General features: G+C 42.5%; 1 protein-coding gene across 1 annotated transcript; it reads right to left on the bottom strand.

Annotated features, from left to right (window-relative positions):
• Positions 1–12939: 12939 nt before the first annotated feature.
• On the bottom strand, positions 12940–16718 carry LOC110926099 (probable polyol transporter 4). The gene is made up of 2 exons (XM_022169845.2): positions 16069–16718; positions 12940–14535 (listed from the first exon to the last, which is right to left on the bottom strand). Exons 1-2 carry the CDS (start codon positions 16292–16294, stop codon positions 13148–13150), a joined length of 1614 nt encoding a protein of 537 aa, XP_022025537.1. The 5' UTR covers positions 16295–16718; the 3' UTR covers positions 12940–13147.
• Between the last annotated feature and the right edge of the window lie 844 nt (positions 16719–17562).

Here is a 17562-nt window from a genome sequence, read left to right as displayed (position 1 = left end):
AATTTAAATGAAAAAAATGTGAATACAAACGAGTGAAATAAAAAAAAAGCTGAAAAAAATCTTCTCTTAGAATTATGATAGGTGGCACATAGTAGGTATATATAGATATACGCACTGGTAATAAATGTTTTTTATATAATTCTTTAGAATAACGTTTTTTAAGGCCTGGTCTATTCGCACACGCCTTTTGTCTTTTTGCACATCCAAAGCGCCGCGCTATGGCCAAAGCGGGGCGCTTTGGTCTTGGTCAACAGACAAGGACTGACCAAAGACCTTGTCTGTCCTTGTCTGTTGACCAAGACCAAAGCACCCCGCTTTGGCCATAGCGCGGCGCTTTGGACGTGCATTTTAAACAGATTGGTTGGGGTTGATGTGGGTTAGTTTGGTAGGGATTTTTGGTTGAATTACTTTGGTAGAGATTTTTGGAGGAAAAAATTTTTATTTTAGTTTTATTACATATAATTCATAGTTGTTTTATAATTACGTCATTACGTCATTATTTTTATAGAATGTGTATAATATAAGTTCTTAACGTTTTTTATTTTGTTAAATTAAAACGAACACGTTAAATAAAATGTACAGAAAGCCATAACAATTAAACGTAAACAATCCAAAACCAACGTGAAGTAAATAGAAGATTAACTGCAATACATATATATATATATATATATCAGTTTGTACATACAATACAAAACAAAAAGGTACAACTGAGTACATAATACATAACAAAACACTAAACAAACAAACTAAGGTACTAATCCTCGTGCGGTGGGGACGGTGGGAGGGGAAGTGGAGGCAACCCAGCGAGCTCTCGTAGAGCAACGAGCGTCTCGACGATCCAGTCAATGCGTGCGCCCTGACGTCTGAGGCGCCGGTCGAAGTCCCGAGCCACCTCACGCGCTGCCGAAGGCAGGTCAGCGTAAACGTGCTGCGGGTACTGTGGCGGCTCAGGAGCTGGCTGAACTGGTGGTATCGGGATCTCCTCGACCTGCTCCTCCTGCGCCGGATCCTCGAATATAGGCTGAGCCTGAGCCTGAGCCTGATCGATGTCCAGAGCCTGTAGTTGAGCCTGCCGAGCGGCCTGCTGAACATCAGGAGGGGCTAACACTCCAAGCCTCACCTCAATAACAACCGGGATGACCTCCGGCAACACCTCCGGCTGCCAAATCAGCCCGTCAACACCCCTGAACCTCAGACTGACATCAAAGGTACGGGTGATCTGCATGCTAGATACTGACGCGCGGCCCAACCTGGATGACGGGACCGGATCGGACAGCAGCGGATCATACTCGGGCACGATCCCTAGCGAGCGTGCAATGGCGGTGATGTATGAGCCAGTGTGCAGCTGCCCGCGGAGCTGTCGGTGGTATGCTGTAGAAAAGTAATCTGCCAGGCTGGCTGCTGGATCGCAGGGCTGGCGGCGTAGTAGGCAGTATAGAAAGAAAAGGTCACTGAGGTTGACCTTCTCCTTGCTGGAACCCCGCGGCACGATAGTTGACGCGATAACATGGTGCAGGTATCGGTACAAGGGGTCTCTAATGGTGGTGGCCTTTTGCCAGGATTTCCCAAAGGGAGCCCTGGAAATGGCCCTCCAGAAACTGATAAGCGTCTGCCTTTCCATCATCGTAACCGCCTGCGTATATAAATCAGTATCAAGCTCAGGCTCTGTGTACAAACCTGTAACGACAGCAAACTCCCGCACACTCATCTGAAACTGCTGACCGGCGAGACGGAATGTAACCTCGTGGACTGGAAAATCCGGGTCCTCCACGTAATCCGCCGGATGCGGCGCGTATGTAAACGTAGAAAGAAACTCGACCGTAAGCTCAGGGTACGAGTCCTCCATCGCTAACTCAAATAGGCGCGACCAAGGAGTATCTAGTCCAACTATATCACGCGCCCGCTCGACCTCTCCCAAGGTAGTCAGCAGCTCCCAGTCTATCCCTACATGCTCCTCGATCTCTATGGTGCGCAACCTAGCGCATCTCCCCCTCGCCCGTGACCCCTGCGGAAACTGCAGGTACGGACATACCGGCTCTCCCTCGTCCCCCACCTCTCCCTCAGCCTCCATATGCTCAATCTCGTCATCGGAGGAATCCATCCCTGCACGTTGAAAATATAATATTAACTAAACAAATAATATTAAACAAATAATAATATTAAATAAACAAATAATAATATTAAATAAACAAATAATATTAAACAAATAATATTATTAAATAAACAAATAATAATATTAAATAAACAAATAATATTAAACAAATAATACTATTAAATAAACAAATAATAATATTAAATAAACAAATAATAATATTAAATAAACAAATAATAATATTAAATAAACAAATAATATTAAACAAATATTAATAAACAAATAATAATATTAAACAAATATTAATAAACAAATAATATTAAACAAATAATAATAATTAAACAAATAACAAATTAAAAAAAAATAAACATGAACCAAAGCGCCCCGCTTTGGCCTCGGTGCGGCGCTTTGGTTCTTCATTTTGAAGAACAGAACCAGCCCCGATCGATTAAGGCCTCAATCAACACAATAATCAACATGTAGGTTATACCGAAACGATTAAGGGTGTTCGATCTTACCTTTTAGCGGTTGAAAGCTTGAAAAAATCGAAATCCGACTCTAGTGTGTGAAATCGCACCTTATGTGTGTGTTTTTTGTTTTTCGGTGAAGTGGGGGAGAAGCTGCCCCGCTTCAGGTATAACGACGGACCGAAGCGCCCCGCTATGGCCATAGCGCGACGCTTTGGTGTCCAAAACGTAGCGTTATGGCCATAGCGGGGCGTTTTGGGCCTTTTTTAAATTTTTTAAAATTGTTTTTAATTCACAAACGCGTCGATAAATAGTCTAAATTTTACGTTTTTTCCATTATACATCATTTTTTAATATATATGGACTATACTGCAAGTTCCGGATCAAATCGGTTACGTGTGATGTCTTATTCCGTTATTTTGTATCATTTTGGTTTGAAAGCACAAGTACTCCTGTGAGAAGTGTTATGTGTATCAGCCGCCTACCGTACATGAACATGACGTATTTTTTCATTAATTGTAGTATTAGGATGTATATTGTCAATTTGGGTCGTACAAGTGCGTATTGAATCTGATTGGGTCGTGTCGGTGACATTCGGTTTTTAACGTGATGTAACGCATATATTGAACAAACACAAACGTGATTATTATTACACATTTAAGATACATCGTGAACATATGGGGTTAGATTAAGGTCAGGGGGACGATACGTAAGCATTTCATACGCATTGATCTGATCCATGTATAATGTATGCCAGGCTGTTGCGCGCTCTGTTCTGTTCGCTCTCCAGAGTAGGTTTGGGGGAGGCATTGGATAACAACCTCCAAGCTCTACATGTATGAAATGCCCATTGTCGACGAACACAACCGCAACCACCAGGGGAGGTTGCTCAGCTTCGTTTGGCCCGCCCAGCAGAGGGAAAATTGTATCGCTCCCACGAATGTCGAAGGTGTGAACAATCACACCGTATCGTTGGGCAATAAGAAACCCCGTCTCAGGCATCGTCATGTAATTTTCAATACCTGCTCGTCCCACCCCCTTGAAATCGACCCGTGTAACCAGCGCATCATAATGTCCTATGTTTTCCGGATCGAAAACCTGCCTCCAAAGCGATTCGTTCATACGTAACTCCTTTAGAAGTTGTTTCCGGATCATCAAATATGAATTTTGTTTCACTCCTAACCCAACAGCCACCGATCGAAACCCACAATGACCATCTGGTTTCACGTCCTTTATTCTAACGATGTATGGATGGATCACTTTGGGAATCTGAGATGCGTAGTTGCGGATCGCTATATCCGTCTTAGGACCGAGCTTGATCATCGGGAAATCAGGGTGTAGGTTGAGCGGTTTGGTATTCTTTTCTCTTCTAGAATCTTCGGGTGATATGTACGAGCTGTGACGGGGAAGATCGTCTGAGGCCTCGACCCAAGTTTCTTCTGACGGAATGTAAGAGCTTTTTCTAGCGGTTTCAACCTTTCTTTCTTCCTGCGTTTTCAATGTTGGGCGACCACGAGTTTTCTTCAGAACAGCAGGAGGTTTTTTGTTATTGTTCCCTGGATTGAGGATTTGCTGAAACTTTTCAAAGAAGCTCCTTTTCACTTGAGGGGGTGTTGGATCGATCTGTTGTTTCAATTTTTCAAATTCCGCGTCTACATCGATATCCTCTATGTTATTCCTTGCAGGCTTGAAATCAAGCTTCTTCCAGAACACGTCTATGTGTGTGATCCGGATTTGCTGACCTGTGGATGAAAACAAATTAGGTGGCAAAATCATACCGAGAAAGGTCAAAAATATTAATTACCGTTATTTTTCATCTTTTCTAAACGACAGGCACATGGCAAACCACAACTAGTAAAAAGTTGGCAACCACAGCTTGCACCGTAGGCTCTCAACCCGTCTTCCTTACGTTTTAGTTCCATACTCAAAAGCTCAATCGCATATATTGAAACCTTTCTGAGAATATATGCAAGCATGGGCTGATTCTTGTGGTGCGTCATCACTTTTCGGAGGCTTGTTTCAAAGCTACTTCTAATCTCGGCGTATTGTCTATTAACAACATGATCAACATACAGTACAAGTTTATCCAGTGTGTTGCGATGACTTGGAAAGTGACTTTTTAATGTTGCATGCATGCCCTCAACCCTGTTGGTCGTAGTTTGGTGAAAGTTGATAGTTTTGTTAATCCAGCAAGATACAAACTTTTCACGGTACCGGATCCAACCAGGATTTCTTCAAATAATCAAAAACCTCTAAAATTAAAAAACGTAAATAGTCAGTTTTTGTTATTATATAAAATTTGAACATAATTATGTAAGAAATACTCACGTTCACGGTCATCTTCTTTCAGCTGTGCTTCAAGGTTTTCCAAGTTATACCTGTATATTTCCTCGGTCGTAGACTCGCACAATGTCCAAAATGTACGTACGAATTATTTCCACTCCTTGTCAGAGAATTTCTTCTTGCTGTTCTTATTAATATTTTGTTGAATATGGAACCGACAAAGATACTTATGCGCTTTTGGAAAAACTTGTTCACACGCGTTCATTAGCGCAAAATCCTTGTCTGTTAGAATCACGCGCGGTTCCATACATCCTGCCAGCATAGACTTGATCCTCTGCAACACCCATAGGTAGTTCTCTGACTTCTCAGCGGAAATTACCGCACAAGCAGCCGTAAACGATTTGTTTGTCGACGTCATGCCTACGACCTGAACAAATGGCAGGTTGTACATGTTCGTTTTGTAGGTGGCGTCAATCATTAGCACATGCGGGAAGGCACACCACATAGTGAATGATTTTTCGTGAACAAAGAAGACGTCTTCAACTTCGTTCGATATCTCATTCGTGCGCATGTAATAAGTGTAATTTTTTTCGATAAGAATGTTTTCAAGGTTTTGCATCGGAGACTTACCGACATTTTTTTCGGTGTTGATCTTTTGAACAGCGTTGTGTATATCTTTCGGAATAAGCTTTCTAGCCGGATTGTTTTTTGTCAGCGTTCGCCAGATACTTTGGTTGGGAATATCTTGCTCTGCCAACTCCTTAACCAGTTTTTTGTCCTCCGAAGAAAGCCTTCTCGCATATGCGTGACCCTCGAAGTTTTCAATAGGAGTGTGGTTATGCTTCGCCTTCGCCTTCCTCACCTCGATCCTCCAAACACTTCCGGATGATTCCGAAAATCCGATCATCTCGAACGGGCAGCCTATTTTCTTGCTACCCGTTTTCCTCTGTGTAGCTATACTCTTATGCTCCCCACCAAAAGTACATTGAAACCAAATCTTGTAATTCTCTCCTCTTTTATTCGACCTCTTAGTCACAATGAGGTAACCATTGTCTTTTGCCGTGTCTTGTACCCAACGCACCAACTCTTTACGTGACGAAAAGGTCTGCGTTGTATCAAACGAAAATGTAACCGGGTAACAACCTTCCTCGTCAACAGACACATCCTCCGGCTCACCATCGTCACCGAGGTTCGAATAGACTTGATGTTCAAAGCTCTGTTCACAACCGTAACTCTGGTTTGGATAACACTCCTGCTGTACAAAGCTTTGCTCGCCACCGTAACCGAAATTCGAATAACCTTGTAAGCTCTGTTGACAACCGTAACTGTCGTTTGGATAACACTCCTGCTGTACAAAGCTATACTCGCCACCGTAACCGAAATTCGAATAACCTTGTTGTGCGTAAGGGTCCTCCACAGGGGTATTCAAATCCAGCTTCACCGTGTTATCACGATAACGAATGCCAGATACAACCTCTGTCTCCCTCAAGTTGGACGACACCGGTTTCTCAAACGAGTCAGAAATAGCGGTCCCCTCGTAAGAATCAGGAACAACTGACTCGTCAGAATATTGACCGAAAAGATAGTTGCTTAACCACGACATCGTTTTTTCAAAACATGTAACTAATAGAGCCAAGAAAATCGACAAAAAACAAATCGAATGATGAATGTCGAGTCTGAGCAGGGATTTAAAGTGAGCATTTGGGGTCGAAGAGCCGCGCTATGACCAAAGCGCGGCGCTTAGGGTTCACGGGACAACTGAAACCTCGTATCACCTTTATGTCTCTGCATGTCAGTCAGTCAGTCAAACCTCGTATCAACTTTTGTCGACCTAAGCGCCCCGCTTTGGCCATAGCGCGGCGCTTAGGGGTGTGAAAATTATTTTTGGCGTGTGTAATTAGCATGACCCTTTTTTAAACCTAAATACCAACATAGTAGGGTGTATATTCATTGATTTTATGTGTTCCTAGCGATCTTAAACCACAGAACTTTTATGTGTTTCTATAATTAACAACAATTGTAAATTACAATGGCATGCAACATAAGTTAATAAAGTACTTACTTATTCATCACCTCGCAATATAAAAGCAAATGATATTATACCCGAAATAGGTACTGGGTTTCAAGAATCACTTAGAACACGCACTCTGAATGATGATTTGAAACATTAAAAAAGGTTACTAATTGTTGTTGTGAGTTTTCATATGCTAATTGCTAATTTACACATATTAATTTACAGGCATGAAGCAAGGTGCATACTAGTATCATGGAAACAGTTATTTGTGATTTAGATTACGTAAGTAACTGCATCGATGAAAACATTATTGGAATAGATCATCGCATGAGAAAAGTGATGCCACTTAACTTACGTGAGCACGGAGCTGGCATCATAGGAAGGCCAGGCTCAGGCAAGACAACAATTGCTAGAGCAGTGTTTGACGATATGTGTGAACAATTTGATGGCCATTGCTTTGTTTACAATATTTGGGATGTTTTAAAGGACCAGGGTCTAGTTTTCTTACAAAACAAATCCTCTTAAGTGTTCTAGGAAATGAAAAGGTGCAGGTCAGTGATAAATATGAGGGCTGCAAGAAGATGAAACCGTGGCTAAGTCGAATACAGGTTCTAATTGTTCTTGATAACATGGATTCAGGAGAACAACTAGAGACTTTATTTGGTTTGGTGATGGGAGCAGAACTATCATCACGACCACAGACGAGCGATTGCTAGTGGCTCACAAACTAGTTGACAGGACCCAAAACTTTTATTTTGTTAAATGACGAAGAAGCAATCCAACTCCTCAACAGTTGTGCTTTTCAGAATGGCATTCCAACAGAAGCACATAAGGAGTCTCTAGACCGTGTTATTCGTTATGCTGCTGGCCATCCTGGTGTTAACCGATAATTATGCTCTATAATTATTGGTTTGATATTTTGTAAATCAATGTATTTACTTGTATGATTTGTATCCATTGTTTCCATATTTTCCTATTCTCCTTGTAACTATTTATGTACGTTCTGTGTAATGAGAAAGGCAAGGCATTATACTACTTTACATGGTATCAACCTTCTAGGGCTTGTTCTCGAACACCCCTTTCTGCCGTCCTTTGTCCTGTTTTCGATCAGGCTGTTCCTCTTTGTTCCCGTTCTTTTTGCTTCACCTCCTCTGTCACTATGACTAATAAAAGTACTCCGGAAGCCGCCACTTTCAAACCTCTTCACCCGGTCTACACTGTTTCGAATATCCAAAACAAGGTTCGTACACTTGATGGCACCAAAGTCTCGTATGCTTTATGGGTCAAACTGTTTACCCTTCATGCCAAAGGGTACAATGTGCTCTGCCACATTGATGGTACGCCATCGCCTGCCAAAGACTCCGCCGATTTCGCCGAATGGGAGAACGTAGACTCCATTGTTTTACAGTGGATATACGGAACTCTCGCGGACGATCTTCTTGTTCGTGTTATGGCCGATGAATCCACAGCATTGGATGCTTGGAAACGGGTCAAACGCCTCTTTGTGAATAACAAAGGCCCCCGTGCACAAGCAATCCAACACGAACTGGCTAACCTTACCCTAGCCTCCATGCCGAGTCTTGATGAATATTGTCAAAAAGTTCGCGACCTAACCGACCAGCTTCATGCTCTTGATTTTACGATGAACGACCAACAACGTGTGCTCCATCTCGTTAAAGGTCTTCCGTCCGAATTCGACACCATTGCCTCCATACTCAACAACTCCCTGCCATCATGGGAAGATGCCATCGACCAACTCCTCTCTGAGGCTGGCCGTCTTAAAACCCGAGACGCCGTCACCAAAAACCCGGTCGTTGCTGCTGCCATCACATCCCCTCATCCACCTCCAAACTCTAACCTCCACACCCCTACCAACAACCACTCACCGCCACACCACAACAGCCCAAACAACCCTCCCACTCAACATCGCCTGGGCCGCCAATACAACAACAGACAAAATAATCGCCCATACCGATCCAACAATCGCAGCCCAAATCCTCACCCTAACCGTAGCCCACATACACAACACCCATATCCAAACCACCCTCAACAGTCACCCTACTACCCCCCTTTTTGGGCACCCCCTTACTGGACTCCTCCCCCGTGCCCGTACCCCACTCAAAACTGGGCTCAGCCGTGGCACCCTCCGGCCTCTTCTCAGTCCCCAAATAATCATGGCAACCGTCGGTCGGCTCAAGCTAACCTTGTCGATGTCGATCCTCTCGAACCAACTCAACTAGCTGAAGCGGTTCATGCACTCTCAGTGGACTCCGGTGAAAGTACTGACCAGTGGAACTTCGACACAGGTGCATCTTCTCATGTTTCATTAAATAAAAATAATATTGACACGTTTTCTACGTTTGCACCAATAGCGTCAATAATTGTTGGCAATGGCAATAAGCTTCCAGTTATGGGCTCGGGTCACTCAACCCTCAACTTTGCCTCAAAACCTTTACATCTTAAAAATATCCTTTTTAATCCCAACATTGTCAAAAACCTTATATCTGTTCGACAATTTAATATTGACAATTACACATCGATTGAATTTGACCCATATGGTTTTTCTGTGAAGGATTTCAAGGATGGCACGATCCTGAGCCGCCACAACAGTTCTAGTGACTTGTACCCGCTCACCCCACCAGCTTCCGCCACCGTCTGCTTTGCTACTACTCAAGAATCTCCTTTTTGGCATAACCGACTCGGTCACCCGGGTCAACCCGTCATGGATTTTCTCCGTTTGAACCGTTTTATTTCTTGCAATAAAAATAAGACTTTGTCTCTTTGTCGTGCTTGTCAGTTGTCGAAACATAAACGTTTGCCATTTAATGATTCTACTACGTACTCATTATGTCCTTTCTCTTTATTGCATTGTGATCTATGGACATCACCGTTATTAAGTCATGCGGGTTATAAATATTACTTGGTAATAATCGATGATTACACTCAATATACGTGGGTTTATCCCCTTCGATTCAAATCTGAAACGTTTTCCAAACTAACCCATTTTCACCAGTTTGTTACAGCCCAATTTCGCCTTCCCATACAAGCCATCCAATGTGACATGGGCGGCGAATTTGACAATTCGCGCCTTCATACCTACACCTCTCAACATGGCATTCAACTTCGGTTCTCATGCCCTCACACCTCTCAACAAAATGGCAAGGCGGAGCGCATGATTCGCCGCTTGAACGAAATCATGTTTACCCTTCTTACTCACGCTTCGCTCCCCTCCAATTTTTGGGTCGAAGCTCTTCATACCGCCGCTTATCTACACAACATTCTCCCCACCAAATTACACCAAAACCGCACCCCGTTGTCCCTATTATATCTTCGAGAACCGTCTTATGATCATCTTCGTGTCTTCGGATGCGTTTGTTATCCCAACACCTCCGCCACTCGTCCAAACAAGCTTACCCACCGATCTACCGCATGCCTCTTTCTTGGATACCCAGCAAATTACCGCGGGTATCGGTGCCTTGATCTTACCTCCGGTAAGACAATCTTCTCCCGTCACGTCACTTTTGACGAAACCATTTTTCCCATGGTCGACCACCACACCGTTCCTCCATCTCATACCTTCCTTGACCCTAACCCACTGCTTTTTGACCCAACCTCCTTCGCCACACCTACACAGCCTTCAACCGGCCCCCACACCCCACCCGCCACTCCCCTCAACCAACACTCCCACCATCCTTTTTCTCCTATTCCACCAGCCCACTCACCTCCCTCTTCGTCCGGCCCACCCACCGAATCCCCACCTCCTTACGGCCCAACTCAGCCTCAACCGGCCCACTCACAGCCCACCTCACCCAACCCACCTCCTTACGGCCCAACCCAGCCTCAACCGGCCCACTCACAGCCCAACCCACCCAACCCACCGCCACCTGTCTTACCCGACCCACCACAACCTCCCACACACTCCATGCAAACCAGGTCACGATCTGGTATTTTCAAACCGAAACTTCCTTTTTCCCTTAATACACTCACCATGTCACCCCTACCCAAATCTCATCTCACCGCTCTCTCTGACCCAAACTGGAAGGTTGCCATGGCCGACGAATATGAAGCTCTATTGGCCAACAACACGTGGGAACTTGTCCCGCGACCGCCCGATGCCCCGGTCATTCGATGCATGTGGCTCTTCAAGCATAAGTTCCATGCCGATGGTTCCTTAGAACGGCACAAGGCTCGGTTGGTTGTAAATGGAAAAAGCCAAACCGTCGGTGTTGACTGCGACGAGACATTCAGTCCGGTGGTTAAACCCACCACTATTCGCACCGTTCTCAGCCTTGCTGTTTCGCGCGGTTGGTCGACCCACCAACTTGACGTCAAAAATGCGTTCTTACACGGCCACCTAAAAGAGACTGTTTACATGTTTCAGCCGCCCGGTTTCACCTCTTCCAAATATCCCAAATATGTATGCAAACTTAAGAAATCTTTATATGGTCTAAAACAAGCCCCCAGGGCCTGGTATCAACGTTTTGCAGGTTACTTACTTCGCTGTGGATTCAAGAGCAGTGTTTGCGATACATCACTTTTCATTTATCATCAGCGGGACCAGATAGCTTATCTACTTTTATACGTTGATGACATCATTTTAACCGCCTCCAACAATGACCTGCTGCAACGCATCATTAAGTCTCTCACTGCTGAATTCAAGATGACTGATCTCGGGACTCTACATCATTTTTTGGGTATTGCAGTCACCAAACACGTCAACGGGTTATTCTTGTCTCAGTCCAACTATGCAGCCGATATCTTGTCCCGTGCAAACATGTCCACCTGCAAACCGGCTACCACTCCTGTCGAAGCCGGCTCTAAACTTAGTGCCGACAGTGGTTCTCCTTTTTCTGATGGTTCTCTATATCGCAGCCTGGCTGGAGCTCTTCAGTATCTCACCATCACCAGACCCGACATTGCTTATGCTGTTCAGCAGGTCTGTTTATTCATGCATGCTCCTCGGGAACCACACTTTCAGTTTCTGAAACGGATCCTTCGCTACATTAAGGGCACCCTTGACCACGGTTTATTACTTTCACCATCCTCCTCCACTGACTTGACAGCCTACTCAGATGCTGATTGGGGTGGGTGCCCCGACTCCAGACGGTCCACATCCGGCTATTGCGTTTTCTTGGGATCCAACTTGATTTCCTGGTCTTCTAAACGACAGTCTACCATCTCCAGGTCAAGTGCAGAAGCTGAATACCGTGGCGTGGCAAACACCGTTGCTGAACTTAGCTGGGTTCGTAACTTACTACTTGAATTATCGGTCCCTGTCCGCCACGCGTCCATTATCTATTGTGATAACATCTCGGCTGTTTACCTCTCCGATAATCCAGTTCAGCATCAACGGACTAAACACATTGAATTGGATATTCACTTTGTCCGCGAAAAGGTACGCCTTGGAGCTGTCAAAGTTCTTCACGTCCCTGCCGATTACCAATATGCAGATATCTTCACGAAAGGATTACCGAAGCATCTTTTTCAACGGTTTCGATCCAGTTTATGCCTTCGGCTTCCTCCGGCTCAAACTGCGGGGGCGTGTTAACCGATAATTATGCTCTATAATTATTGGTTTGATATTTTGTAAATCAATGTATTTACTTGTATGATTTGTATCCATTGTTTCCATATTTTCCTATTCTCCTTGTAACTATTTATGTATGTTCTGTGTAATGAGAAAGGCAAGGCATTATACTACTTTACACCTGGTACCCTTAAGTGTTTGGGTTCTAAACTAATTAATAATTAAGATGATACATGAGTGGGAAGATACAATAGATAGCTTGCTTTTTCAATGGGTGGGTAAAAGATGAGGTGATTGATATACTTGATAGTTGTGGATTATTCCCAACTAGTGAACTAGGAACTCTCAAGGAAAAGTCTCTCATTAGTTTATCCAAATGAATAATTTAGGGTCGGAATATTATCCGCCAGGAACATTCTGATGACCCAAGCAGGCAAAGCCGATTATGGCATCCGGAGGATGTTAAAGACGTACTCGTGGAAAACAGGGTACATACATACATATATACTTGATGCTTTATTGTAAAGAAGATAGATAGCTATGAGCAAAACTCACATCTTATAATTTCAATTGTAAGATAAAGCAAACAATGACAAAAAATATATGTATTTTTCAAGTCTTTTATGACATCAATACAAACACTAATAAAAAACAGGTGACCATGACCATCAATATACAACTTTGAACTCCCTATATATGCATATAGTATATAATTCATTGCTACATGTAAAACTTTCTAAAAGTGGCAATAACATTTTACTTTCTCAAATGTCAACCGACGCGTTTTTCTGCTGCACCAACTGTTGAGTATCCGACATCTCAACTTCCTCTTCTTGCCAGTTCCGATCCTTTTGGAACAGCAACTCAATTTGTTCCAACGACTTCCCTTTCGTCTCTGGTACCAGCTTGTAAACGAAAGCAACCGAAACCCCGGAGATCACCGTGAAAATGAAAAAGGTCCCAGCCATTGAAATCGCTCGAGAAACGGATAGGAATGACATTGCCACCACTCCACTGCATACCCTGTTCCCTACTGCCCCCAATGCCGATGCTTGAGCCCGAAGGCGTAATGGAAAGATTTCCGATGTGATAACCCAACAAACCGGCCCGATTCCTATTGAAAAGAAGGCTACATTCCCACATATTGACAGAATCGCCAATGCTATCCCGAGAGATGATCCTTTGAAAACCGATAGACTGATGGCCAACCCACATAAACAAACGGTCATTCCGATTGTGCTCACGTACAGTAATGGTTTTCTCCCGACTTTATCGATTAGCAAAATCGCTACCAAAATAAATGCGGTTTTCGTCACCCCAACAGCCACTGTTGCAGCCAAGAGTCTTGACTTTTCTTCAATTCCCGCGGTCTGGAGAATCTCGGGACTGTAGTATACAGTCGCGTCGATTCCAGTGATTTGTTGGAAACATTGGATTCCGAATCCGGTGATCAGCATTCTTCTTAGTGAAGGAGATGGATTCAGTAACTCCCTCCAAACAGCTTTCTCTTCTTGAGTCTCTCCGGCTTCGGTTCCTATTCCAGCAGCCTTCAGAATTTCGGACAGTCTCTCCTCGACCTCAGCTTCAACATCAATCGTTTTCAGCAACACAGATCTCGCTTCATCGATTCTGTTTTGCATCACAAGCCATCTAGGAGATTCCGGGATGATGCACAAGGCAAACGCTATAAACACGGATGGAAGGATCCCGACCGCGAGCATTATTCGCCAGTTTATGTGTGCATCAAAGCCCGAAAACGCATAATTCGACACATACCCTAACAAAATGCCAAGATTTATAAATATTTCAGGAAATGAAGTGAAGGATCCCCGAGATATCGTGGGCGAGATCTCCGCGATATAGACCGGAGCGATCATGACACCAAAGCCAATCCCGACACCCGCCAGAAGACGACCGATCATGAGAACCTGGAAGCTGGGAGCTAATGTCATTATAAGTGCACCAAGTTGAAACACAATTGCAGCTATTCCCATTGTCCATTTTCGACCGAGGGCATCTGAGGCCCGGCCGCCCCCTAGACTACCCAAAAGCGAGATGACACTCAAGATTCCGACGAGTATTTCTTCTTGAAACTCGGTGATCTTTAGATCTTCTTGGATGAATATAATTGCTCCACTCATAACACCCACATCTGAAATTTGAATCAAATCTTTAATCAAATGCCTATCATTGATTTTTTTTAAACGGCAGCAATGTCATTAAAAAGGATAGCAAGACACTACACAATATATACGAAGTTACAAGGTACAAATATAATAAGGAAAGCAACACCAGGGCTGGCTCTAACCTTTCTTTGAGGCTCAGAACGAATTCTAAAATCGGGGCCCTTATAGTAAAAAAAAAATATATATATATCCTTTTATTTAAGAACCCAAGTTCCTAACACATGAAAAATATGATGAATTGATATGATAACACACATGTTTTGTACATATTTCTAACATGCACAAAGTCACACTTACTAGAGTTGGTGTGAATTTTATTAAAAGGAAAACCATTCCAATATACTGATTTTTCTCTCTTCTAGTCAAAACTGAAAATTAAACAGAGTTAAACCCTAAATCACATATGTGAAATGCAGAAAAAAAGAATCACAAAGACAAACGACGGAGATTCTTTATCCCGACACTTTCTAATATGTTGCTATGACCAAAACTTGAAAAACCATATTCAAGATAATAAAAAAATGATGTATACTTTAGTCATCATCATTATCATCATACTCACTAAATCCCACCAATAGCAAAGCTAAGGTAGGGTCTGAGGAGGGTAAGATGTAGACAGCCTTACCTATACCCCATAGGAATAGAGAGGCTGCTTCCAGTGAGACCCCCGGCTCGATAGTAGTTTTGCATCAAACTTTGGACATAAGGCACATAACACTCAGCAATTGAGACATCTGCCGATTAGTGCATGTACCCTCATGTCTTTCGGCTATCAACGCCACCACATGATGCATGATTAACCATCCCTCACTTTTAACGTTATTTTCACGAAATTAGTAAAATAACGTTAAAATTAGTGGACTTTTACTTTTCCCCCCGAGCGCCCACACATATATACATTATATGCACATACCGCAAACGGGCCTTAACATTCCCGAAAATTGACCCTTTGAATGCAGACAACTTGTTTTTTTATACAGTCGAGCCACCCTAAGCAAGACACTCCGCCCAACTCCCCCATGAAATATTACATAATTAATAATTTACATCTATTTGTTTTATCAAACACAAAATGCCTAACATTGATGGAAAAACGAATCCTACACAATTAGCACAAAACGGATAGGGAATCATAGCGATGTACAATATGCAACACCACTTGTACAGTTGTACCTAACAAGAAATCCCAACGCATTTAACATTCCCGAAAATTGGGCAAAGTTGGGCATTTTTAACCTAAAAAGACCAATGCCACAAAACATTTGACAACCAAAGCGCATAAATCTTTGTAGTTTCGATCAAGATCATGTTCCAAATTAGAAATTTTGTCATATCTTCTTATTCAAAATAAACACCCATTTACCGATAATTCGATAAATATTAACAAAAGTCAAACCTTAAACCCAGCCCGGAAGCATGGTTGTAACATCAGTTAAAACAGTTGTACATTTGCCTGTCGGCTACAAACTAATAAACAGTAAAAGAAAAGATCAAAGTACCATAACCAAGAAGAACATTGTTGAGAGATGCAAAGACAGCACACGCAAACACATACTTCCTCGTACTTGAGCTCCTTTCCTGCTGTGTCTGCTTGTACGGTACAACTTCCAAATCATCATCACTGTAATCATTCAGCTCAGAATCCATTCTTCTGTACTTGTTTTTCGACCCAAGAGGAACGTTAGAAAGACCAACATCCCCACTCCCATTTTCTTGCACACCCATATTGTAAGCGTACAAGTTGGGATCCGTAGAGATATCTCAATTGGTTGATGGGTTTTTCGATCCGATGTTTGATGAGAAAAACCCAGAAGTGAATTGGGTTAATTCATCGGATTGGATCAGATCTGGAACGGGATTGGGGAGAAATCAAGAAGTTGAATATGTATTTGATTATTATTATTATTTTGTTTGAAAGTTATGAGCAAGTGGGGCCCTTTGATCGTAATATAAGGCAAACTTGTTTAGAGGCGATTGGGAGAGAATGAAGACTGGTGAGATTTCACGTATCAAAAGGGAGTATATGGCCTTGTAAAAGAAGTAAACCATAAAACATTTCAAAAGAAGAATAGATGAACTGGAGCTTTCGTGGAAACCATTAATGATGGCAACTATTTGCTTTAGAAGGAAATAAATATTCTACATAAATTACACAAATGTTACATATTTTGTTTTATTTTGGTAGTAAAGTGTAATTTGCAGCAATGTGGTATCTTGTCATAATTAATTTGTGTTCCTAGTTAAAAGGACACCTGACTTCTTGCCCTTACTATTTCATTGCAATTTGAATCAATTAAGACTAGTGGTGAACAAATTAACCATTATAACTAATAACTGAACTATAACCGACATAACCGAACCATTAATAACCGATAACCAATATAACCAATGGTTATGGTTATGAAACTTTGTATAACCGCTCAATCGGTTATGGTTATGGTTATGAAGCTTTGGTTAACCGAATATAACTGAAACCGAACCGAAGTTGTGATGTTAACTTTATATAATAGATTTGTGTTTTACAAAACCATATAGAGGGTTTTTCACTAAGATAAAAGTATGTTAGTAACAAAATGATCTTGATATAGATGTCATTTATTTTGATAAAGAACTAAGGTGTTATGGCCATAATTGTTTTTGTTTGAGAATTACCTTATTAAAAAGAACTCTAAATTGGTAGTTTAACCAAAAAGTTAGTCTTTGTTATCTTATAAAATAGGCTCAAGCTAAGTTCAAATCGTGCACAACCCTATTTATTTCAAACCTTGCTTGGTTACTTAACCGAAATTAACCAAAACCGACTTCATAACCGACTTCATAACCGATTATCCATAACCGAAGTTTGGTTATGGTTATGGTTACCAAAACTCCATAACCGAACTAGCGGTTATGGTTATGGATAATAGTAAAAACCGACCCAAACCGACGCATGCACACCCCTAATTAAGACCACTAGTGGGGTTTTTTGGCGTTTTTTCAAAAAAAAAAACGCA

The sequence above is a fragment of the Helianthus annuus genome, chromosome 17 (assembly GCF_002127325.2).
Source record: "Helianthus annuus cultivar XRQ/B chromosome 17, HanXRQr2.0-SUNRISE, whole genome shotgun sequence".
Taxonomy (NCBI): domain Eukaryota; kingdom Viridiplantae; phylum Streptophyta; class Magnoliopsida; order Asterales; family Asteraceae; genus Helianthus; species Helianthus annuus.
This window is presented reverse-complemented; position numbering and strand designations above follow the sequence as displayed.

What these genes read in the sequence shown, in the direction of transcription:
- LOC110926099 (XM_022169845.2), bottom strand. Translation starts at nt 16,294, where the DNA reads ATGGGTGTGCAAGAAAATGGGAGTGGGGATGTTGGTCTTTCTAACGTT. An exon ending in CAATGTTCTTCTTGGTTATG is followed by an intron (nt 14,536 to 16,068) that starts GTACTTTGATCT and finishes TTCAAATTTCAG; the next exon opens with ATGTGGGTGTTATGAGTGGA.